Consider the following 25,627-nt stretch of genomic DNA (forward strand, 5'->3'; position numbering starts at 1 on the left):
ACATGTTCTCTGCCTCCAGCTTGGCACTGTGGTTGGTGAATACTTCGTGCCTCTTGGGCCGATGCTCCTAAACAATCTGGGATATGGTTTCACAAGTTCTGCCTTTTTGGTGACAAGGCAGACTTGGCTCTGGAGTGCTTCAAGGATTCTTGAGCTACAGCAAGATCCTTGGTCCTCCCTGCGTCTTCCGGTCTATAGCAGTCTGCCTTTTATAGCTATGAAAAGGGCACACCACCACATCCGGCCCAATCTAGTCACCAGCTCTTGCGGGTCTGGGAGCCAGCGGGCAGGCCTGTCCACACTCTCCCAATGCAGCAGCCTACAAACCTCCCTAGTCTAACCTTTCAGGGCCATCAACGGCTGGTGGATGGCAGGATTCACCATTATCTCCCCTTCTGGCAATCCATCACGTTGGACCGGTGGGTTTTGCAGATAGACCGAAGGGGTTCCTACATCTCCTTCTAGACTGCCCTTCCCTCCATGCCACCATCTTTTGATCGCATGTCAGAGATCATTTGGCGCTTCTCTGCCAGGAAGTTTCAGCTATCTTGTCCAAGGGCGCTGTCGAGAAGGTCCCTGTGCCAGAAGTGTGTTGTGGTTGCTATTCCTGCTACGTTCTGGTGCCCAAGAAGGACAAAGGCCTGCATCCTATCCAAGACCTTAGGGCCCTCGACTGCCTCCTCCAGAAGGAGAAGTTAAAAAAATGATCATGTTGGCCCAGGTCCTGTCTGCCCTTGACCCTGGTGACTGAATAGTGGTGAAGGACTTGCCGGACGCCTATTTCCATGTCCCCGTCCTACCAGCCCACAGATGCTACCTACGGTACGTGATAGGCCTTGAGCATTTTCAGTTTACCATGCTTCCCTTTGGCCTTACCAGTGCCCCTTGGGTGTTCACGAAGGTGGTGGTGGTGGTCTCAGCTTTTCTGCGCAGATCTTGGGTTCCAGTCTTCCCTTATCTCGATGACTGGCTGTTGAAGGCGTTCTACTTCCCAGGCTGTTGTCTTCCACCTCCATACTAAGGCGGACTTCCTGCACTCACTGGGGTTCACTATAAACATGCCAAAGTCACACCTCACTCCCTCTCAGTTGCGCACTTTCACTGGAGCAGTTCTGGACGCAGTGATGTTTTGGGCCTGTCCTCCCGAGCAACGAGTCCAGGATATTTGGGCTATCAATGTTTAAGTCTCTAACCCGGATTTCAGTGAGAACGACCCTCAGGCTACTGGACCTCATGGCCTCCTGCATCCTGCTGGTGGATCATTCCAGGTGCTTTATGCGGGCCCTGCAGTGGGACCTGAAGTTCCAGTGGGCAAAGCATCAGGGGAATCTTTCCGACTATGTCTAGATCTCGAAGGGAACTGCACAACAACAGCAGTGGTGGTTAACGGACCAGGATTGGGTCAGAGTCAGATCCCTCTCCCTTCCCCAATCAGAACTAACAGTGGTGAATGATTCATCACTGCTGCGATGGGACGGCCATCTGGGAGAGGTAGAGATCAGAGGAGTCTAGTCTCAAGTGGAGTACGGGCTCCATATCAACCTGCTGGGGCTTCAGGTAATTTGCCTGTCACTTAAGGCATTCTTTCCCTCCCTCAAGGGGAAACTAGTGCAAGTGTTCACAGACAACACCATCACCATGTGGTACTGCAACAAATAGGTCAGGGTGGGGACCCTATGTCAAGAGGCTCTTAGCCTTTGAACATGCCTGGAACATCAGGGCATGACCCTGGTGGTTCAACATCTGGCAGGTTCTCTGAACACCAGGGTGGACAACCTCAGCCTTTGGTGCCTGGTGGATCACGAATGGTGTCTTCACTCAGAGGTGGTGCAAGGTCTCTTTAAGCGGTGGGGAGAGTCTTGGTTAGATCTGATCACCACCGAAGACAATGCGCAATGTCAGCAGTTCTGTGTGTTGGAGTTTCCAAGGCAGCACTTGCTCGCCACTGATTTTCCTTGTGAGTGGAACTGCGGCCTCGTATATACCTTTCCGCCTGTACCACTTCTGCCCCGCGACTGGGACCAAGTCATTCTGGTGGCTCTGAACTGGGCATGAAGAGTCTGGTACCCTGAGCTTCTGAGCATGGCCATCGATCCTCCGATCAGACTGCCCCTTCAGGAGGATCTTCTGTCGCAGCAACATGGGACGGTCTTCCACCCGAACCTGTCCAGCCTCCACCTCCTTGTATGGAGATTGAGCGGCGACAATTGACAGCTTTTGACCTTCCGTCCGAAATCTGTAACATCATCTTGGCAGGCAGGTGTACCTCCACTTAGATGGGATACTCCTGTTGATGGAACAAGTTTGTGGCATGGTGCACAACAAATGCTGTGGATCCCTCTCTGCCACTCTTTCTGAGGTTCTCTTGTTCATTCTGGGCTCTCTAAAAGCCTGTCTAGCAGCCATTTCTGCTTTCCTTCGGCTACCAGAGCAGACCTCTTTATTCAAGTCCCCTGTGGTAAATAGATTCTTTAAGGGCATTATTCATCTTTTTCCCCCATCTCCTTTGATTATGCCCCAGTGGGATTTGAATCTTGTCTTGACTTAACATATGGTGCTCCTTTCGAGCCTCTTCACAACTGTCCTCGCAGGCTTATCTCTCTAAAAACTGCCTTTCTTTTTGCCATCACCTCTGCTCGCAGAGTGAGTGAGCTTCAGGCTCTTTCTTCTAAGCCCCCTTTCTTCTCTGTGCATCTGTGTGATGATTAGGACGAGAACCTTGTTCTTTCCTAAAGTAGTTACACCTTTTCACATAGGACTAACTTACTCTGCCCACCTTTTTCCCACCTCCACACCCTTCCAAGGAGGAGGAGAGATTCCACCGTCTGGACCCAAAACGTGTGCTGTCCTTCTATCTCGACCACACTAAAGATTTCCGGGTGGACGATCAACTCTTCGTTGGCTATGTGGGTGCCAAGAAAGGTGGGGCTGTCCAAAAGCATACCATCTCCTGATGGGCTGTCCTATGTATAAAAATGTGTTATGCTTTAGCGAAATAGGAATCTCCAGTGGGGCTTTGTGCGCATTCCACTAGGGCTACAGCAGCAACAACTGCATTGTCACCCAGAGTCCCACTCCTTGACATCTGCCCGGCGGCAAAGTGGGCATCTATGCACAAGTTCACCAGACATCACTGCCTGGACAGGCAAGTCCGGAGGGACTCCTATTTTGCCCGTTCTGTCCTCCAGAACTTTTTGGTGTGAACTTAGTTCGCAGACCCTGCTCCGTGGATGGTATAGCTGGGGTATCTATTCTAAGGTAAGGAATCTATAACTAACTTTCTCTTTCAGATGTAAAAGTTACTTACCTTCGGTAATGATGTAATTCTGCAAGAGACATTGGTTATTTATAGATTTCTTACCACCCCACTCATGCTTTCTGCTCTGTGAACTGACTTCTAGGGATAGGGACTCCCTTACAAGGCCCTGGTTGTTGCGCACCAGTGGTCAGTGTCTTTCATGACTCTGTGCTTCTGGCATGGAAAGTCCTGTCAGAACTGACGTCAGCGCGCTGGGGCGGCATCTAAGTAGGCACCACTACCTCATCCCGGCGGCCGCGATGCTGATGGCGGATGCAGAGTCGACAGACGCCACCTACTGACGTGCACGGGTACTGCTAAGAAAAATTTCCGGATCCAGTCTTATGCATGGGATGATTCTAAGGTAAGGAATCTATAACTGAGCTATGTCTCTTACAGAGACATCATTACCGAAAGTAAGTAACTTTTACATCAGACTGTCTGCCCTAAATATGGAGGGTAATGTGATGTCACTTCTCTGATTGCCATCACTAAGTCATTGAAGGATCCAATTGAGGTGTGACTGACTGAAAGCTTATGCCCCTCTCACTTACATTAGAGTTTGGTGTACAGGGTCCATCACGTTTGTGACAGAGTGCCCTATGTGCCATACTCTGAATCAGGCCCTAGGGTGGCTGTGTCATGTAACCTACAATTGCCTTTTTAGACCTCCAAAACAGGTACAAGAAAATCATGATATAAGCATGATGCTGATGCTCCGCAATTAGCCATCTTCTGACTTGCTTTCCTTTCCAATATGAATGAAGTAGAAACAGGATCTTTCTCTTCCTTCTACGTCCTCCCATCTTTGAATAAAACACTCACAATCTTCGTTTTCTCCTACCATGAGGTGTTTCAATCTGCTCATGTAGGGCATCTATCTCGGCTGACCTGCTCTTAGTAGTCACTGATGCTCTTTTTTGGCCTTGAACACTTTGCAAAAGCAATGCAGAGTGAGTATCCAAGAAGCAGGCAGCGTCATGTGCCCTGAGACTGTAGAGGTCACAGGGAAACATAACATCGAAGGAGAACACTATAATAAACCATTTGTGGCTATCTACTATTGGAATTAAGAATGGATTCTACAGATTTCCGAACTAGAGTAAGACTAGACTTTGTCGTCGATAAACGTTCACATTCAAGAGAGAAATCTACATTTCACACATTAAACATTTCTTGATAGTGATGTTGTTAATTCCACCTATGGATGCACATTATTTACCCTTTCCACTAAGGTCTGCTGTTCTTTTCCCACAGGCGAATTTATCCCCCGGATGATAAGTTCCTCCTGGAAAAATATGAGCGTTTGTTAGCCACGGCTTTCCAGACCTTCTTAGCCGGGAGAGCAGCCTCACTGCAGCGGGAGATGAACAACCCTTTGAAAAGAATGAAGGTGCTGGTTTTGCGCATTCCTCAAAATAAGTCACTGATGAGACAGCTTTCAGAAGAATGTTATATTATTTTAACATCCTCGTGAGAGGAACCTCTTTGATTTCAGAATTGTTCTCAGAGATGTATGCTGTAAGAATGCCAACAATGTATTCTGAGAAAATATGTTTAACAGCGTATGGGCAGCAAGGGTCTCCGATTTTCTAGCAAAACCACTTTTGGATAGTTCGAGGTATGTTTATAGTAAACTCATAGTACAGTGGCCCTTGAAACCTGGTGGAAATCTTTCCTGCCCAGCAGAAAATTATGTATACTGTATACAGAAGAAGAATATAGGTTTTTTGGGTATTTGACTTCACATGCCAAATTATAGTTCTGTTCCTTCTATGCAATACCTCTTACAGTTCTTTGTCCTACTTGTGCTGCACTCAGATATAGACATTCCCATTGCTTGTGGGCATACTGGCCCCAATGAAACATGCGCTTAGGCAAGAGCCCCAGGGGACTTCTTGCATTTGTGCCAACTGGGAGATAACCCACACTTAGCATTCCGCCAGCCACCCCCTCAAGCGCACCCCTTAGTAGATGCATGAATGGTCTTCTGATCCGACCTTGACACCCGTCCCTTTTTTCGGGGGATCCATGATGACGGTGCCTAAAACAGGCACTGACGATGCAGTTTGAGACATGTCAGTATCGCACATAGTGACACGACAAACTGATACTTGAAGGGAGCCTTGAGAGTGAGTGCAATCTAGTACTGCACCACCCGTAGGGCCTGAGGGCGCCATTGCAAGTTCAGGATACCCCATGCACACTATCAGAGATAGGACCACTCTCTGCTCAGTCTCGCTCTCTTACACATTTTCCTGCACAGTCACAAACTTTAACAGCATGTGCACATGTGACTGCTTTTTTAGGTCGATGAAGTGCATTGGCCCAGAACTGTGCATGGCGCACCCAGTTTGATTGATCGAAACTCAGGGCAAACAATGCTGCATTTCACGGATTCAAGGTTATGTATTCAAAGCATTTTCTGATCTCTGTTAGAAAACAAGGTATTAATAATCTGAGAGATACATTATATATGTTCTTTTATTTGGCAGGAGAGGAGGTAACTACCCATTTGAGCACTATTTTGAAAGTAGCCGTAAGAGTTCGTCATACTATGAATACTGCATAGGCTTGTGGAATGGGTTTAACTCTGGACTTTGCACTACATGTAATTTTAACAGGGGGTGTATTTTAATTATTTGTATGTTTTTATGTATGTATTGTCTTTTTAATATTTCTTATTATGTATTGTATGTATTTAATTATTATGCATTGCACTTTTATGGATACAACTTGTATTCAAATAACTTAATTGATAGTACTCCACCCACCCGTAGGGCCTGAGGGCACCATTGCAAGTTCAAGATACCCAGGACTTTAAGTGGGATGAAAAAACTGGGGGTGGGGGGTGTCAAAGGGGTGTGGCCAACGTAATAAATGGTGTGGCTTTAAAACACATAAGCTAAAAACCTGTGCTAAGCATAGTGTGCCACCCCACTTGTATTTTGCTGTTTCTGTCATTGCATCCATATATATGACACAAGTAACATCATACCTACAAGTCAGTACTATTGACTTTGTCAATGGTTGTTAATTGCATAAGATAAATAAGCAGCAACTATGGCTTGTAAATAAAATTGAAAAAGCTTCCACTTAAAGCCCTGGTGACACCACAACAATGTTGCTGCTCCTGAGTTTCAAAAAGAGAAGGGAAATCCAAAGAGAAAATGACTCTCTTTAAAGGATTTCCTTTCCCCTACAACGCACACCTGGCATGATGTCATGCCGTAACTTCTCCACTAGTGAGAAGGGAGCAGTGTGAGCAGCGCACATCGATGTTAATGTTAATGATATTTTTGAAGTGCAGCGGTTATCCGGGGGTGTCCTGGCACAAGTTACATCTCCATTAGGCTAGAAACGGAAAAAAACGTTTTATTGGGCAAAGAGCCAGGTTTTTAAGCCTTTCCTAAAAGTTACAAGATCCTTGGCATTTCTCAGGTGAAACAGCAAGTCATTCCAGGCTTTTGCTGCACTGTGAGCAAAACTTCTGCCACCCCACCAAGCTTTTTTTGTGTGTGGCACTGAGAACAACTTGGCACCCAGTGAGCGAAGTGTTCTTTTCGGTATGTACCAATGGAACTGCCATTTTAAATAGTCTGGTCCTGTACCTTGAAGTGCATTAAAAACCAAACAGAAGGCTTTAAAATGCACTTGGTTCCTTACAGGGAGCCAGTGTAATTTTTTTATTTCCTTAGATATGGGAGAAAACCTGGATGTGCCAGTAAGCAGTCTGGCAGCTGCATTCTGCAGCAGTTGAAGTTTGTTCAAGAATCTTTGTTGAACATTTAAATAAAGACTGTTGCAGTAGTCCAGCCTCGACATTACAAGAGCCGTGACCACTGTTTGCCTGCTACCCGATGGCAAGAACGTCAGTATTATCCTGACCGTTCTAATTACATAAGCTGTTTTTTATGCCACTAAGTTTACTTAGTGACCAAAGGTAAGGCTCTCATCCACTAATGCTCCCAAGTTGTTAACCTTTTTTGAGGGCATAGGAAGAGTACCCATCGAGTCTGGCCACCAATTTGGTGTCCAGAAGTTAGTGTCATTGCCAAACAGTATGACATTGGTTTTACCTGTGTTGACTTTTAGGCAGTTCTCTGCCATCCAACTCCCAACTGATATCATACAGTGTTGAAAGTGTTTATCCATTCCCCCCTCCTTGCCAGGTAGCAGAGACACCACAATTTGGGTGTCATCAGCATATGAGGTGAGGCCGAATCTAGACACTGATAATGGGGGCCAAAGAAGAAACATACACATTAAAAAGCGTGGGACTCTGAGAGGACACCTTTTGGACCCCACAGAGCACTGTAAAAGGTTTAGACAGGTGTTCTTCCAGTGCAATAATTTGTCCTCTGTCGGATAAAAATATCTTAAAAGATCCCAAGCTTTCCCATGGATCCCACATGCCTTTAGACAGTCCATTAAGATGTCATGATGGACCGTATCAAAGGCGGCAGACAGATCCAATAAGACTATACTGCCACCCTGATCAACGACTTCCCTGATCTCAATGTTGCTGGGAGCGGAAGCTGGGAAATAGGGCGAAAATTATTTGGATCCTTAGGGTCCAAGCTGTTTTTTTTAAAAAGGGGCAGTATGGAGGCCAATTTCCAGCGTATAGGAAACTGCCTTGTTAGAAACATGCCGTTAAAAATTGATGATAGTGATGATGCAATCGGAACCGGGGCCAGTTTAGCCACTGCGACCGGACATGGGTCATATGCGACCCTGACTTGGGCTGCCATGAGGAGCTCGCGAATATCTTCAAGGGACACCGGCGAGAAATTCTCAAAGGTGGAAATGGGAACCCTCGTAGGCTTGGATTTCTCCCTAGCCACACATTCATCCTGCCCGTGCTTGGCCCACTGAAAGCCAAAAAGATGGACTCCACTTTGGTCAAGAAGAACTTGGCAATATCTTCACATAGTTCCTGACTTGACTGAACTTTAGCTGGACTTGGGGAGGCCAGGCTAGAAACAGTTCTGAACAACTCTTTTACCGAATTCTTTGTTAGATCAATGCAGATTGCATAAAACTTTTGTTTAGCAGAAAAAGGAGTTGTTTATAATTCTGCAGGCTGAGTTTATATAACTTTTTCTCTGTTTTTTTATAGCCTTTCCTCCAGTACCGCTCAAGCCATTTGCAAACAAGTTTTTGATTTCTCAAGCCCTGTGTAAATCATGGAGCAGAGGGCTGTGATCTTTTGGGTCAGAGAGTTTTTGCTGGGGCTATTATACCACAGGCTTGCTCCAGCCATTTCGTAGAAACCATAGTAGCCTCTTCCATTCCCAATGGCATTTGACCTGCCGTGGGGGTAAGAAGCTTATGCAGAACTGTCCCCTAAATTTTGTTCCAGAATCAAGTTACTATTTGGCCTTTTGGACATTGACCACTCGCGTGCTGCACCATCAGAGTCAACTGATATTGGACGGCAGCATGATCTGACCACACGAGAGGTAGTAGCCCCGTAAACTGAAGGCATGGATGGTTAGAAAAATACCATCCACGGTATGTCCTGTCACATGAGTAGGACCAATGAACTGCTTCCTCAGGTCAGCGCTATTCATCATGTCATTTAAAGTTACGGTGTCAGGTTCAGTAAGTGCCTCCAAATAAAATTAAAATCACCCATAATTCTATAGGCGTCGGTGCATAGGCCCTCTTCCAATATGTTTCCAAGTGAAGCTATAAAGGAGTTTCTAGCTCCTGGCGGCCTGTACAATAAACTTCCTTTGAAGGTATGATCATGAGATAGGCTGAGATTAAAAAACAGGGCCTCACACGCTACCATTGGGACTGGCTGAAAAGTTGCCTTAACCGAGCCATAGTTGATCACAGTCAATCCTCCCCTCTCCTGAGAAGCCTATCTAAAGTATAGGCTAAGAACCCTGGAGGGGTGGCTTTCACTATGTCTGGGCCAGAGGAATCATCAGTCCACGCCTCTCTGATAAAATCAATTTTTATTTCCCTCTCCTCAATGAGCCTTGCACACTCCAGGGTGTGTTTAACCAAGGACCTTTCATTGAGCAATATATATTTAAATACTTGTGTATTGCATCCGACTAACCCTGAACTTTTATCATCCCTTGATGGTATGGGCTGAACAAGGATCTTGGGTAGGGGCATTTTACAGTTGGGACATACTCCTGGAATGTACCGGCAGCGCATCCACCGAGAGACAGATGCAATCCCTGCCCGCCCCATTTAATTGTAACAAGGTTGTTCTTCCATAACTACGGGTGGGAGGCTTACCTGGCATAAAACTCCCAGGGGTCCTGGCGCTGAGCGCGGGCCAAACGTGGAAGGGTGCAGGCGGGCTAGCCTTTGGAGCGCCTTCAGCTCGACAGCGGCGCGCTCGCTCCAGCCTCGCAATTAATGTCGAAGTCAGGGAAATGCCTAGTCCGCTGACCGACGTCCCCCAAGATGGCGCTCCCGCCCGACTCAACGAGTCTAAGCCAGTTCACCCCACCGTTCCAACCCCTTTGAGCAGCAATTGCGGGTAAACTAAAACAGTTTGAGTGTTAAAATCGGATATAAAATACAAAAGCAACAGTGCAAATAATCCAATTACAGGCGCTACAATGTGCAAATGAGCAAAGTGCAAATGAGCTAATAATGCCTCTGTGTTTTCCCGGCTCAAGCCTCAGGAGATCGATGTGCCTGCTGTCACTGCAGTTCGGACCCAAAACAGAGCCCAATAGAGACCCATTTCGAGGCTTCTTTAAAAAAACTGCTGGTGCTCAGCACCGGTGAGACCAGGCCCACTTAAAGCCGTGAAGATACCCCATGCACACTCTCCTGCACAGATACAAACTTCAACCTCATGTGCACGTGACTACTTTTTTTGGTCAATGGAGTGCATTGGCCCAGAACTGTGAATGATGCACCCAGTTTGAGGGAACTCGCACGGAGTATGTAATGTGCGTTTCATTTGTTGATACAAGTCTTTGTGTCTTTCAGAGTGAAAAATAGAAAATTGTTTAAAAAGAGCAATCAATGGCCATCATTATAGACGTATAACCAGTTTCAAGCGATAACTGGAATATACTTCACATCTGTGGAATATGTTAAAAAAATATATGGTACAAGTGGAGCCAGTAGAAACCATTTTTAACCTGTTAACTTGGAATGTCCATGGCTCTTTGTCAAAAAACTCACACTGCCAAAAATCACGTTTCTTTTATAAGTAACCATTGTCACGTGTGTGCGAATGGACGGTCTAATGCTCTAATTTCCCCTCTTACTGGAGCCACTTGTACTGTTACCCTTTGCATCCCCCCTTTGCTTTACCCCACATAAATGGATGACCACAACTAACTTATCATCATATCTGCTATGCACCTGTTTAGTACTTGTACTGAGTAACATCAGAAGGAAAGGCTCATTAAACATGTCATTAAGTAGCTCTATACCACATGGAGTGTGGCGCTCACAATGCTCGTCCTACGAGGTTCTAATACTAAGCACCTGCAGGAGGCTTGCCTGTTTTATTGTTCTCTAAATGTCGTAAAAGCGGTGATTGAATACCAGGAAGTGGTGGCCACCACAAACAAAAAGTGGTGGATGGAGTATGGTGGGAGCGCAGGGGAAGGTTTAATAATGCTAAAAAAAAGGAGACTTTGCTTAAGCTGGTGGCCGCTTCACTCCTCGGTCTTCCTGGTCACAACAGAAATTTGGACAGAATCACAGCCTCCCTGTGCAATCCCTGTGCTAGGCGCGCAACACCCATTGGGGTCACGGGGCTTCAGCCCCCCCTGTCGTGTGTGTCAGCCCGGCCGGAGACAGCTTCGCGGGCTGGCGAGCATTTAATTGCAGCCCCACCCGAGTACTTAACAGGTCTTTTAAAGACCATTTACGTGTAAATGAGGCTTTTGTTGTGTGTTCGCCCCGTCTTACAGCCACTCTGTCTATGTTTGAAAGAATTAGCCCCCCCGACATTTTTTTCAGCCCCCCCCCCCCCCGAAATTTGGCTCTAGTTGCCCGCCTGTGTGCTACTCTCATTCTATGAGAGTAGCGCAGGGATTTGCCTGAGCGGGTGACTTGAAGGTCCACTAAGGCACAGGGAGTCTGTGCTGTTTCTCCAACCCGGCTGTGCAATACAGCTGGGTTGGAGAAATCTAAGTGCACATGTGTGTTTGGGCAGCCTATGGAGGACGGCCAAACACACCTATGCACTTAGAAGTGCACCAACCAGTCCTCCTACCCCACTCTTGGCCCCGGCCCCGTCCCCGCCCTCTCTACACACGCTGGCTGAACCTGCAGCTGAAAATTAAAACTAAGTTAATATATTTTTTAATTTTTGTAGCTGATGGCGGTGAGCTGGTGGAGCGACGCTCCTCTGCCATAGTGGAGGAGCCGCCCCTGATACCAGGGTGTTCGTATCAAAGTTATCATAAGCGTCAAATGCATTGAGTGTAGGTGTTTGCATTTTTCAGAAATGTATTGCTTTTTGGGGCCTTAGGAATTTTTAAAACTTAGGTCCAGATTTACTAAGTGGCTCTTGGTTGCTTTTTAATAATGGTAAGTAAATTGGAGCAATGGTTTTCGTCACATTGTGCCACAAAGGTGCGTATGCAAAACATTAGTAAATAACTCCCATCATTTCTCGAGAATGGAAATAGTCACAGGGGCTGGAGCTGAATTCTAATATAAGGTTGTCGGAATAGTTCAGTGCTTTCTCCAGCTGGATGCCTTCTGTGCTGTAGCCTAAGGGTCTTAAATAGAATTTGGCAAGTAGCTTCTAGCCTGCCAGGTCACTGGAGGGATGTCTTCCGCTCCCCTGGCTGAAGACCACCTGGCTTACTTAGAGTTCTGTGCCAGGCAGGCGGAAATATCTTCGCCATTAGCCGAGTCGCCAGGGCTGTCTTTTTTTTGTTTTCTTTGTGAGAAAATGATTTCATTTTTGCCGTAGTCTTTTGCATTCAGTAGCTAATTTTCTAACTGATCATTAAATACGCAGTTGCATTTCCTATCTGTTCTTCTCCTCATGTAAGAACAAACGTTTTAGCTGTGTAAATTGCAATATTGCGCGGTAGGAATACATACATGGCTTCACTTGAGCCAGTACTCTCACCTATGATGACTGTAGCTCTGGAAGGCGAAAAATACATTGGAGGTGAGGTAGAAGCTGAAGAAAGAGAGCTGGGATACCTACTCTTTTCTGGGTTATCCAGTCAGTGAGATAACATTAGTGCAGTTACACGTTCGCTCTAAGTGCTGAACCACATTAAGTGAGCACTGGAAGCACCAACTTAAGACACCGTCTATGCCATGGTTTTGTGTTGACCGGTTTCTTAAGGAGTTGAAGACCTAAAGCAGTGCCATCTTACCACTTTAGACAGTGGTAAGTAGTTGTTTGTGATACGGAATTTATGTACTGCTTTTGGCTGGAGATACAGCAGCATTTGTGAACATATCTAAGGGGAAAAACTGAGCATAATGGAATAACAAACATAAAGCAATTATACAAAACATTTGAAGTGTAGCAGGACACATCACAACAATCAGTCAAAACAGAGCAAAACAGCACCATAGTACAACACAACAAAATCACATTGCAATAACAGACACAAAAAGCAACAGAACACACCACCACCACAACAAAAAGCCATCCAGCAAATTTGCACAAATGCTCTTGTTACTCATAACCACCTCCAGAATTCAGGTAAAAGGTGTTTGAAGCATGCACTTCCTTAACGTCATGAAGGATATAAAATAACACCAGTCAAAAATGTTTTGTGGTCCAGCCCTAGAAGTCTCAGTCATCCACCTGTCATATAGGGCAAGCCAACCCTAACATGCATTACTGTCTGGAGGAAAGTCTCATGGGCCAGCATACCACCATACCTGTGATTGCTTTACCTAAAAGATAATTTTTTATGCAGCCAAATTTCCTTAAATCTGCGTTGAAAAAAATTACAAACAAAAAGTTGCAGTGAGAGTTGGCCAAGCTCCCTCCCCCATTACTGCCTGCACCGCCTGAAACGTGTATGCTAATTAGCAAAGGAGAAGCCCTTACCTTACCTTTTGTGAACAAGTTACCACCCCAACTTGGAAGTCGTTAACTTATCAATATTTTGTAATGGGAATTCAGATAACAAACCATTGATACCGAATCAATATGTGGAAGGGACACCCACAGCATGCCACTTGTAAAGAGTGATTCAAAACCATTTCTAAACCATTTTAGGACATAGTAAAATTTACGTATGGAAAAAAGTATAAGCAACCACAAACTAACAAATTTAGCTTATCTCTTAGTTTATGACTGCCAAAACATTTGTACACGTAGCCAAATGTTGCGTGCAATAATGAAGGATGTTAGGAAATCCTTTTTAATTTCTTGAAATAAAGAGTAAAATCAGGCAACATAGTATTCAGGCTGATGTTTGCACACATGGCAATTAAATGTAAGTATTGAAGTAATAGAAAGCTAACCACAGCCTAATTGGAAAAAACTCACTAATGTATTAATATGTTCGAGGCATGTGGGCTGCTGAATTCATATCTATGCATAGATCGCTGCCTAGTGTTGGGTCCGGATGATTGCACATTGTTGTCCTGGAAGAGTCTTCGAAGTATCACGAGATAGGTGGCTCCTCCCTTGGACTACAGTGCGCATGGGCATCCTCTCCATCCTCAGATTGTTTTTTTCCGCCATTGGGTTCGGATGTACTTTCCATAACTCCAAGTTCGGAATCGAAAGAAACTTTTCAAAAAAGGCCAAAAGGCCTTCGGAATCGTCGGTATTGTTTCGCTCGGTACCGATAAACTTTCATCACCCTTTCTTTGCACTCCGGTCGTCGAATCGGGCCGTTAGGCCTTCTCAACGCCACGTGGACCGGCGGTCGATGGAACGAAGTCCATTCAAATACTGCCCGCAGTGCAACTCAAAGTTCCCGCACACAGATAAGCTTCCAGTGTGCAACAAATGTCTATCTCCAGATCATCAAGAAGATAATTGCCTAGCTTGTGCCCAGTTCCGATCCAAAAAGACACTCCGGAACAGGCGAGCGGCAAGGCTAGAAATGCAGAGGTCGGCACCGGAGCCCGAGAATATCTTCGACGATGAGGAAGAATTAGTTGACGCCAAAGACTCGGATCGAGAGGAAGATCAATACTCCGAGTACGACTCTGAATATTATATCGATGAGGAAGAACAAATCGTCGATGTCGATGAATACGATCAAGACATCGTACCTGTCAAAGACGACTCCAATGATGACGAGGGGCGAACCGTGAGTACACCGCCCCATATAGACACTACACCAATATCAGAGACTCAGGTCGAGGCATCGCCAACAGGCCTTAGCCAAGATCAAAATACTGGTTCTACAGCCCCTCCATACCGCCCGGCTAAGAACATACAGAAAGAGCCTTCTGAGACACGTAATCCGAGGCCGGTTCAATCGAAACCGAAACTCATCGACACGACAGTCTTCGGACCGAACGTCGTCGAACCCAAGGTGATAAAACAAAAGGGCGCCGAGCCGAAGGCAATGATTACATCTAAACCTTCGAAGCCAAAGGCCGTTGAATCAACCAAATCGAGTTCTACTGCAGAAAAAGCAAAAAGTCTGTCGACGACGGCAATCAGGCTACGCCCAAGGCGGTCGTCGAACCGAAAGCGAAACCTAAGTCACATCAAAAAAAGGCGGTCGAGTCGAAGACTATCGATCCGAAGAGGGGCATCGAGCCGAAGTCGCAGGCTCCAAAGACACCCCTACAGCCTAAAGACGTTCTTGGACCGACAAAACCGCTCGGTCCAAAAACAGTGGTGAAACCTGTAAAAGACGTCGGAACGACAAAACCTGTCGATAAACCGCAAAAACAAATACAGGCACCGAAAGCGGTCGATACGATTAAAGCCATTGAACCGAAGAAAGTCAAACCAAAGACTACCACGCCAAGGCTTAAAACTGTGGAAGAAGAGATCATACATCCAGACCCTCCACAGAAGATCAGTCCAAGCTATATATTGACCCAAACACTGGGAAAGTGACTGTGTATACAAAAAAGAAAAGACCAGTGCCAGCTGAAGTCTTTTCTAAAATTCCACTAAAAAAGAAAAGAGACTGTGCAACCTCTCCTATTCTTTTCCAACCTATCTCTCCAGCTATGCCTACTACTACATATGCCCATACTCTCCTGCACGCTCTGACTACAACCCAGATGAAGATCAGGACGCAGATGTGGGTTTTGGATATCCACAAAACCCATATGTAGACCCCAATTCACAACCATGGGGAGGGGGTGGTGAGCCAGACTCTGAGGGGACTCTACCCATTACAGACCCTACTGTATACCCAGCAAAACCATCACCCACAGAAGACCCAGTGGCTTTTAACTCTTTACTAGATAGAGCAGCAAGCTACCATAAGGTAGACATGCATTCAGATGCTGTAGAAGAGGACTTTCTATTTGATACACTAGCAACATCAGAAAGATGTGTCAAAACACTCCCCATGTTAAAGGGTGTACTAAAGCACGCAAATGACATATTTAAAGACACTGCTAGGGCACGCGTCATCAACCCTAGAATAGAGAAGAAGTATAGGGCTGCACCAGTAGACCCTACTTACATCAGGGGACAACTGCCCTTAGATTCATTAGTGGTATCCAATGCACGAAAGCGTGCTAATTCACAAACTACTGGAGAGGCTCCTCCTCCTCCTGATAAAGAGTCAAAGATTTTGGAAGCATCAGGCAAAAGAGTAGCTGCTCAAGCAGCAAACTCTTGGAGAATAGCCAATACTCAAGTCTTGTTGGCTAGATATGACAGGGCGCACTATGACACTCTAGAAGAACTTCTCCAACACTTACCTGAGCCTTACAAACAGCAGGCAGATGAACATATACAGGAGGGAAAGCTCATCACTAATGCCTCCATTAAGTGTGCACTAGACGCGGCAGACACAGCTGCCAGATCTATCAACACAAGCGTACTGCTTAGGAGACACGCATGGCTGCGCATATCTGGATTCAAAAATGAAGTCCAGCCTACAATTCTTAACCAGTCTATAAACCCAGATTTTTTGTTTGGTCCAGCAGTTGACTCAATTCTGGACAAAATGAAAAAGGACACGGAGACTGCAAAGTCCATGGGAGCTCTTCAGTCCCAACAACACAGAGGCTCCTTTCGTCGCCCCAACTATAGAGGAGGAGCGCGTGGTAACACTTCGCAACAGTCCTCCACATACAAAACAAATACACAATCCACATACAACAAAAATACAAATCGTGGTGGATACAGAGGAAATAATAACAAAGGCAAAGGTCGTGGAGGCAAATCCAATAGATCCTCCACTAATACCAAACAGTGACTTTTTGGCACTACCCCCAGACCATACAACACCGGTCGGGGGAAGAGTACAACAGTTCCTATCAGCCTGGCTAAACATCACTACAGACAAATGGGTCAGGCAAATTATCCAACATGGCTATTGCCTAGAACTGACATCAACACCACCCAACATACCACCCGTACACCGTCCAATGTCACAGGAACATATAACGTTACTGCAGCAAGAGGTTGTCAGTATGCTGCAAAAGGGGGCCATAGAACCAGTCCCATTCAAACACCAAGGAACAGGAGTATATTCACTATACTTTCTCATTCCCAAGAAGGATGGGTCTCTCAGACCAATATTAGATCTCAGGCCCCTCAACAACTACATTTTATCAGAGCACTTTCACATGCTCACTCTGCAACAAATCCTACCACTGCTGCGGCAGGGAGACTTCCTAGCAACTCTGGACCTCAAAGATGCATACTTTCATATACCAATACATTCTGCTCACAGAAAGTATCTCAGGTTTCCAATTCAGGGACAACACTACCAGTTCAAAGTCCTACCATTTGGTGTCACAACAGCTCCACGGGTGTTCACAAAATGCCTAGCGACTGTGGCGGCGCATCTCAGGAGACAACACATTCATGTGTACCCATATCTGGACGATTGGCTAATACAAGCGCCATCGGCCAAGCAATGTGCCAGTCACATGTCAAAAACCATTCATCTCCTGCACAATCTAGGTTTCCCGCTGAACTACCCAAAGTCACACCTACAACCCTCCCATGTACAGCAGTACATGGGAGCAACAGTAGATACACTAGCAGCAAAAGCATATCCAAACTCAGCACGGATCAATGGAATGCAAGCGTTAATCCAAAAGTTCAAACCACAACACTCATTGCCAGCCCGAGTGTTTATGCAACTAATAGGCATGATGGCCTCATGCATTTTCATAGTCCCTCATGCCAGACTACACATGCGTCCGCTACAGGAGTGCCTAGCAAGGCAGTGTAACCAGGCTCAGTGACAATTAAAGGACCTAGTGTTGGTGACCAGTCGAGCATACAACTCTCTGCATTGGTGGAATCCACAAAACCTTTGCAAAGGGCGACTGTTCCAGGAGCCTGTCCCACAAATAGTGTTAACAGCGGACGCATCACTGTTAGGCTGGGGAGCCCATGTCCTGCATTACACAGTCCAGGGAATATGGACTACGCAACAGAAAAAGTTGCACATCAACCTACTAGAGTTGACGGCGGTCTTCCTAGCCCTCAAAGCGTTCAAGAAACACTTATGCAACAAAACCGTGTTGATCCGGACGGACAACATGACAGCTATATATTACATTCAAAAACAGGGAGGAACACACTCGCTACAGCTATCACACCTAGCTCAGAGTGTGTGGAAATGGGCCATTCAGAGGAACATGTTTCTCATGGCAGAACATCTCCCAGGCAAGGACAATCAAATAGCCGACCTGCTCAGCAGGCACAGTCAACAGATGCACGAATGGGAGATTCACCACAATGTGCTCCAACCATTCTTCCAGCAGTGGGGACAACCAGAGATAGATCTGTTTGCCACAAGCGAAAACGCAAAATGTCAGTACTTTGCCGCCAGGTTCCCACATCCACAGTCACAAGGCAATGCGATATGGATGAACTGGTCAGGCAAATTTGCGTACGCTTTTCCCCCAGCTCCATTAATACCGCTAGTAGCACGCAAAATGCGCCAACACTTGCTAAGGCTAATCCTAGTTGCTCCCACATGGGCGAGGCAACCCTGGTACACAACATTCCTAGAACTGTCAGTGGTGCCTCATCAAAGACTGCGACTCACACCCAGTCTTCTAACTCAGAGCCATGGCGAAATCCAACACCCAGACCCGCAACAGCTCAACCTAGCGATCTGGCTTCTGAAATCCTAGAGTTTGGATACCTCAACTTGCCTCCAGACTGCATGAATATTATCAAAGAGGCAAGAAGACCCACTACCAGAGCATGTTATGCAGCTAAGTGGAAACGTTTCGTCATTTACTGCAGTAACAACGACATAAACCCATTAGATGCTTCTACACAAAACATAATTTGCTATCTCTTGCACCTACAACGTTGCAATTTAGCCTACTCATCCATACGGATACATTTAGCTGCATTAACAGCATATCTCCAAAACAGGCAACACCTTTCACTGTTTAGAGTGCCAGCATTCAAAGCATTTATGGAGGGACTCAAACGAGTAATTCCCCCAAAACACCCACCTTCACCAGTCTGGAATCTAAACATCGTTTTAACCAGACTAATGGGACCACCTTTTGAACCACTACACTCATGCGAACTGCAAATTCTCACTTGGAAGGTGGCTTTCCTTATTGCCATAACTTCACTTCGAAGTGTTAGTGAGCTCCAAGCCCTAACTATTCAAGAGCCATTCATCCAAGTACATGCAAATAGAGTAGTTCTCAGAACAAACCCTAAATTCATGCCAAAAGTGGTATCCCATTTTCATATCAATCCAACAATAGAACTGCCAGTGTTCTTTCAAAATTCACAGACAGTAGCTGAAAGGGCCTTGCATACTCTAGATGTTAAAATATCTCTGCTATACTATATAGATAGAACTAAGGCATTTCGAAAGACAAAGCAGTTGTTTGTTGCTTTCTCACCACAACACAAAGGCAACCCTATTTCAAAGTCGGGTATAGCCAGATGGATCGTTAAGTGCATTCAGATATGTTATTGAAAGGCAAAATGCACCTTAACAGTTCCCCCTAGGGCGCATTCCACACGCAAACTAGGGGCATCCATGGCTTTCCTAGGAAATATTCCTTTACACGAAATTTGTAGAGCAGCCACATGGTCAACCATACATACATTTACCAAACACTATTGTGTAGATATACATTCCAAACAGCAAGCTGCTGTAGGACAGGCTGTTCTCAAAACTCTGTTTCAGACTGCTGCAACTGACACAGGCAGCCACCGCTAGGGGAGATACTGCTATACATTCTATGCACAGATATGAATTCAGCAGCCCACATGCCTCGAACGGAATATGCTACTTACCAGTATGCATCTGTTCTTGGCATGTGGGGTTGCTGACATTCATATCGCCCACCCACCTCCCCGGTGCCTGTCGCAGCTGTAGCATTCACTCATTGCATGGACATCTCTTACTATACTATACTCCATCTCTGCCACAATGGCGAAAAACAATCTGAGGATGGAGAGGATGCCCATGCGCACTGTAGTCCAAGGGAGGAGCCACCTATCTCGTGATACTTTGAAGACTCTTCCAGGACAACAATGTGCAATCATCCGGACCCAACACTAGGCGGCGATCTATGCACAGATATGAATGTCAGCAGCCCTACATGCCAAGAACAGATGCATACTGGTAAGTAGCATATTCCTTATGAGTTTTTTCATCTATACTGTATGTTATTATGGAGATGTTTGTGCATTGTGGGGACAGGTTGTACTACTGGGAATGTTTAAAATTAGACACCAGGCAATATAGAAAGAACTACAATACTTATTTGCTCGATTTAGTGCACATTTTTTAAAGTGTGGATACGACCTGTATTTTAATAATTATACATCTATATACATAGGAAGAAGATATTTTAGACCTCCTTGAACAGTGCGAACTGGATGACGAAAAACTTTCGGGGAAGCCAAGCAGTCAACGAGGACCAAAGGTACCCTAGAAAACTACAACATAAGCGCATGCGTCCTTGATGTGTCTTTCATTTTTCCAGGCTTATATTTTTCTTTTAAGATTTCTGTTCAAGTAATCAGTAGTTGAAAGCAAATATTAGATCTCAACATTTTTAAAGACCTTTTGTGTATTCCATCAGCTAAAACAAATCATTTCAATCTGCCCAGTGACACCCCCAGACCTTCTCTAACTCAATGTTTGACAATATCGTTCCTAACATGACGTTTAGCCACCTTCTATTTTGTCCACTGTTGTGTAATAGTCTCTACAGTCAACATCAAAACTCACAATAATTACTGCTTTTGCTTTCTTTAAACCCATGTTTTGTTGTCCGGGGACTTAGTTGTCTCTGGTCTACATTAGTGAAATCAGCATCACATTCCTAGCAAAAGTCACATCATTCTCAAACTAATTCTCTGTGCTCTTATTGGTAACTAGTTCATGTAAACATTCTCATTGCCTATGTTTTTCCCTTATTTTTCCCTGTTACATTAAGTACCAATACAGTATCTTTGCCCATAACCGTTAAATGTTGGGTTTACATACCAGCATCTATATGAATAACTATATAATGCTTACTTTGACTAACTTTGCGAGCTACAAGGGGCACTCCCATTTGAGGATACATTCTGTAAAAAAAACAGCTGTGCATGGAGAAAAGGATGACCTGACAGGGGAGCTTGTAGATCCGTACAGTTGTAAAGTGCTGTAGAGGATCTCTGGTCCAATCTTAAGTCATACCAGACATGCTTTGGTGGCCAATTCCTTATCTCTTTGTAGCACCTTTTAATTATTAGGTTAATCTTCCTGGATCTGCACTCTGCATCTTCTGCCCTGTTATCCTATGACTTGTTTTGTCCTGCTTCTCACCATTAGTGTTTTGTGTACTCTTAATTACACATTGGGCCATTATTCCTCTTTCCAAATCCACAGCCTTACTCTCTCCCAGTTTCCTGGCTAGGCATTAAGCTTTAAGTCAGCACCAGGTTCCACCAGATGACCCTCTTACAGTCTAGTCTTCAGAGTGTGCTGCAACACTCCTCCCCTTTTGGTGTGTCACCTCCCACTACAGCTCACCTCCTTTGATCATCGCCGATGGAGAATGTTTAGAAGTTCAACATAGGTGTTCACTAACTCTCTCAGTGCATATAATACTGTCTTATTCCTGTCTCCAGAAGACATAGTCTTAATAGGTGTAGCACTGATGTGTATTAAACTTTTTGAATCCTACAAATAACGACTGATAAATACGTTTTTAAAATTTTTAATTTTAGCCATCTCTCACTTCATGCTAAATAACGCTCCTCACTCCAAGGGGAAATTAGATGTAGACACTTTGGTAAAAAAAAAAGTCAAAAAAAGTCTATCTGTATTACGGTTAATAGAAAAACCTCTATTCTTTAGGGACCAAAGGCTAGTTTCAGGGGGAGTTAATGAGACAGTTAAGTTAATAGTTTTATGGTCACTCAGGGGGGTATGCGAGATCACTAAATCTTTAAGAAAAGAGAACATGTCAAAGTCTGTTATTACATAGTCCAAAATAGATTCTCCCCTAGTAGAACCATGGGTATAATTAGCCGGGGTATCTGAAGGCATCCTGCCATTTATGATAATTCCCTCCAGGGAACTAAGTTCCCCGAGGAGAATCTTGCCTCTTTTATTAGTTTTTATTTTAATAGGCAGGAGGGCTTGAGGTATATTATATGCTTCTTCCTTAACTTTATTTCTAAACATGTCTAAAGAAGTATTAGACACTTTACAATTTAAGTCCCCCACCAATAATAAGTATGGGGGGTGATCCACCTCTATTAGTTGCTTTACATAGGAAAACATACGTTTTAAAACTATCGTAAAATTATCTTCTGGAGGAATATAAGCATTTAGTATTATAAGCGAGGATCGTTGAGCAATGGAGTCCAGGTTAGAAATGGTTATTACTTGGAATAGATTGCTCTCGTCCTTGTAATGTGAGAATTGCCATTGTAATGCATTTGATAGCAAACAGGCAATTCCGCCTTTAGCATGGCCTTTTTTGGATGGAGTCGCAGGGGACTCTAGGACGAAGTAATCATTCCCTCCATAAGGGAGAGTTTTACACCATGTTTCCTGAATACATACCACATCTGCATTCAAGGAGAGAAGAAAATCAAATTTCTCAGGGCAATTAGACAAACCAGCGGCATTCCAAGAGACAATTTTTAAACCGGTGTTAAAGATGCGAAGCTGGTCGTTGGTTTCCCGAGGTAGTATTTGAGAGAACACCAGGTAACCAGTTCCACATCGAGTTGTCTTCAGTTAAAGGATTATCTGTGTTACCAGGTAGTGGTAATACCTGGGAAACCATTCGTTTACCTCTGGAGATCCAAATTTTTAGATCGTTATTACACATAGGAGAATCATCCTGTCCGGAGGTCAACTTTGTGTTTCTTTCGGTAGAAGATAGACACAAATTATTATTAACAAGGGGTAGCACGTCAATTCCTCTACATTGAAAGGCTTCGGCTTGTTGAAGAACTAAATTAGTAATTATTTTAGAGTAAAATTTTACCCTTGTTCGTTGCCCATTTGTAGATTTTATCGGGAGAACTAAATCAATATCATTTGTTAAAACCAACTTTAAGCTTTCTATCTCTTTAAAGCAATTGAGTAGCCAGGATCTATTCATTTTTAGATCAGAGTCAAATAATGGGAGAAAATCCAATGACAAAGTATCCACATATAAAATAGGGCTTTTTTCTGACTGAGGTATTGCATTCCTAACTACCTCCGTCTGAGGCCGAAAGATAGGTGCAGTTGGATTAAATACTCTTGTTACTATCGGCAAATGTATTTTATCATCGGTACTTATTGATTGGGGAGCAAGAACATTTACTAGTGGACATGAAACCACCCTCTTCATAGTTGCTTCAACCGGGGTGTTCCCACATTCATCATGTATGTTACCTTCAACTTCCACCCTCTTCATGGTTGCTTCAACCAGGGTGCTCCCGCATTCATCCTTTATGATACCTTCAATTTCCACCTTATCAGGAATATCTGAAGGTGGGTTATACCCTCTTTCTATAAGACCAGGCGTTTCAGATATTGTATGTTTTTGAAAAATAATTTGTCTGGGTCTTTTCTTTTTATATTTACGTATCAGTTTCCTATTTTTCCCTCTAGATTTTATTTTAGCAACTCTGGTAGTCCCAGAGGGACCTTCTGGCTCCTTTTTATCATGTACGAATATAGGAAAAAGATCATGACCACCCATGTGAGGTTCTTCAATCACCTTTTCCTCCTGCTCCACCTGCATTGATTCTCTTCTCTGGAGCAAGGGAGATGAGGAGGATCGATTAGGGGACTTATGAATATCAACCTCTATAGTCAATCCCGAAGGAGCCTTTCCCCTCACCTCAGAAATATTATCAACTTCTTTTTGGACAGGAAGAACAGGGTTAACAGTAGTAATCAAAGGATTAATCACATTTTCAGCATTTTTCACATTTTGTGCCAACAGTGCCTTCAATATCTCGGTAACCGAAGACAAAATACAATCAGAGTTTACAGCAAATTTACCCATTAAAAGTAATATGGAAGACAGAATTTGCTCAAGGGCTATGAGTGACTCAGAAATAGGTTTATCATTTTTTGGATAACTGGATGATGTAAAAGCGCAAATCCCCGATAAATTAAATTGCGGAGATTGTACAGCACTCTGAGTAGAAAGATTATCTAAAGATTTAATAGAGGGCGTGCTGCTATATAATAGCAGACCAGATGGTGTTTCTCCACTGGGAGTTTTATTAGCCACTAGATGGGATAAAGATGTCTTATCTACATATCGACCGCAGAGTTCCAAATCAATGCTAGTAGCTATTGAAACATCACCCTTTTCTTCTTCCAAATTATCATTTCCCTTAAGAATATTATGGCCCAAAGATTGCGATGATATTATCAAAGGATCAGCGTCAGTCACATATACTGGACATGTAGGGAGGTTTACCTCACTTGCCTGACTAAATGACCCTTTTATTTCCATCATAGGCTCCAACAAACAAACTCCCTCCACATTAGGACAAAGTTCCAGCTGTGGTAATTTGTCAGTATCAACTTTCCTAGAAACTTCTAGGGACTTATTCAAACTTTTCTCCCAAATTTGTACCAGTTGCATCTGACCTTGGTAAAAGTAATATTAGGGTTATCTCTAATATTCACACTACTCTAATATTCCATCCTCAACAGGATAGTTGTCGATGTTAAGTTAGGTTTAGCCAGGGCTTTAAGTGGGAATAAAAAACTGGGGGGTCTCTCAAAGGGGCGTGGACAGTGTAATTAGGGGCATGGCTTTAAAACACTTATGCTAAAAATCTGTGTTTAGCATAGTGTCCCGCCCGACTTGTATTTTGCTGTTTCTGCCATTGCATCCAGATATATGATACAACAAGTAACAGCGTACCTACAACAAGTAAGGACTATTGGCTTTGTCAATGGTTATTAGTTGCATCAGATAAATAAGCTGCAACTATGGCTTGTTACATATAATATTGAAAACGCTTCCAATTAAAGCCCTGGTTACCCTACCACAACGTCGCGGCTCTTGCGTTTCAGAGAGAGAAGGGGAAGCCAGAAAGAAAATGACTCTTTAAAAGGATTTCCCTTCCCCCACAACCCTCACCTGGCATGACGTCATGCCGTAACTTCTCTGCTAGTGAGAAGTGAGCAGTGTGGGCAGCGCACATCGATGTGCCTGCTCTCTCATAAAAAGGGTCTCTATCCGGCTGTTTTGCGCCCTGGCTCTTTTTTCCAGACTGGAGTGACAGCAAACTGCTGCCACTGCAGTCCGGGGAAAAACGGACCGTCTGTGCCAGGGCACAAAACAGAGCCCGATAGAGACCCGTTTCGAGGCCCCTTTTATAAAACTGCCGGTGCTCAGACCCCTGGAGACCCGGCCCACTTGAAGCCCTGGGTTTAGCAATTTGGGAAGTGTTTCAAACCCTGTGAAATTTAACCTGGCTCATAACAGATAGAATCCCAATTTTGCAGCTTGCATATTTAAACGTTGTTATCCCCATTACCTTTGTGGTATGCATGTTGGTATCACCAGAAAGAGTTGCAGCAAAGAGCATGTACAGTGTTTATTGCAAGCGGTGTTGGGCCTAGGTGCTGCTGCAGCGGCGGACTCAAAAGGAAGCGCACGAGTGCAAATCACAACTCTCGCTGCCAAAACCGTCAGTAAAAAGCGCCTTTACGCCGTAACTGGTTCTATGGCCCCTACACATCTGCCCCCCTGGAGTGTGACGGGTCGAAGGTGACCCACTGGTTC

The 25,627-nt window shown here is 44.6% G+C and overlaps 1 protein-coding gene across 1 annotated transcript in view; it reads left to right on the forward strand.

Annotated features, from left to right (window-relative positions):
• The window catches only part of TTLL7 (tubulin tyrosine ligase like 7), a 1,017,987-nt gene that overhangs the window by 563,234 nt on the left and 429,126 nt on the right, over nt 1-25,627 (forward strand). Inside the window, exons 15-16 of the mRNA XM_078659263.1 lie at nt 4,556-4,691; nt 20,216-20,302. Of these exons, the coding sequence (XP_078515389.1) occupies nt 4,556-4,691; nt 20,216-20,302 (223 nt within the window). The remainder of the gene's footprint in view (nt 1-4,555; nt 4,692-20,215; nt 20,303-25,627) is intronic.

Source organism: Lissotriton helveticus, chromosome 1_1 (genome assembly GCF_964261635.1).
Source record: "Lissotriton helveticus chromosome 1_1, aLisHel1.1, whole genome shotgun sequence".
In the NCBI taxonomy this organism is placed as follows: domain Eukaryota; kingdom Metazoa; phylum Chordata; class Amphibia; order Caudata; family Salamandridae; genus Lissotriton; species Lissotriton helveticus.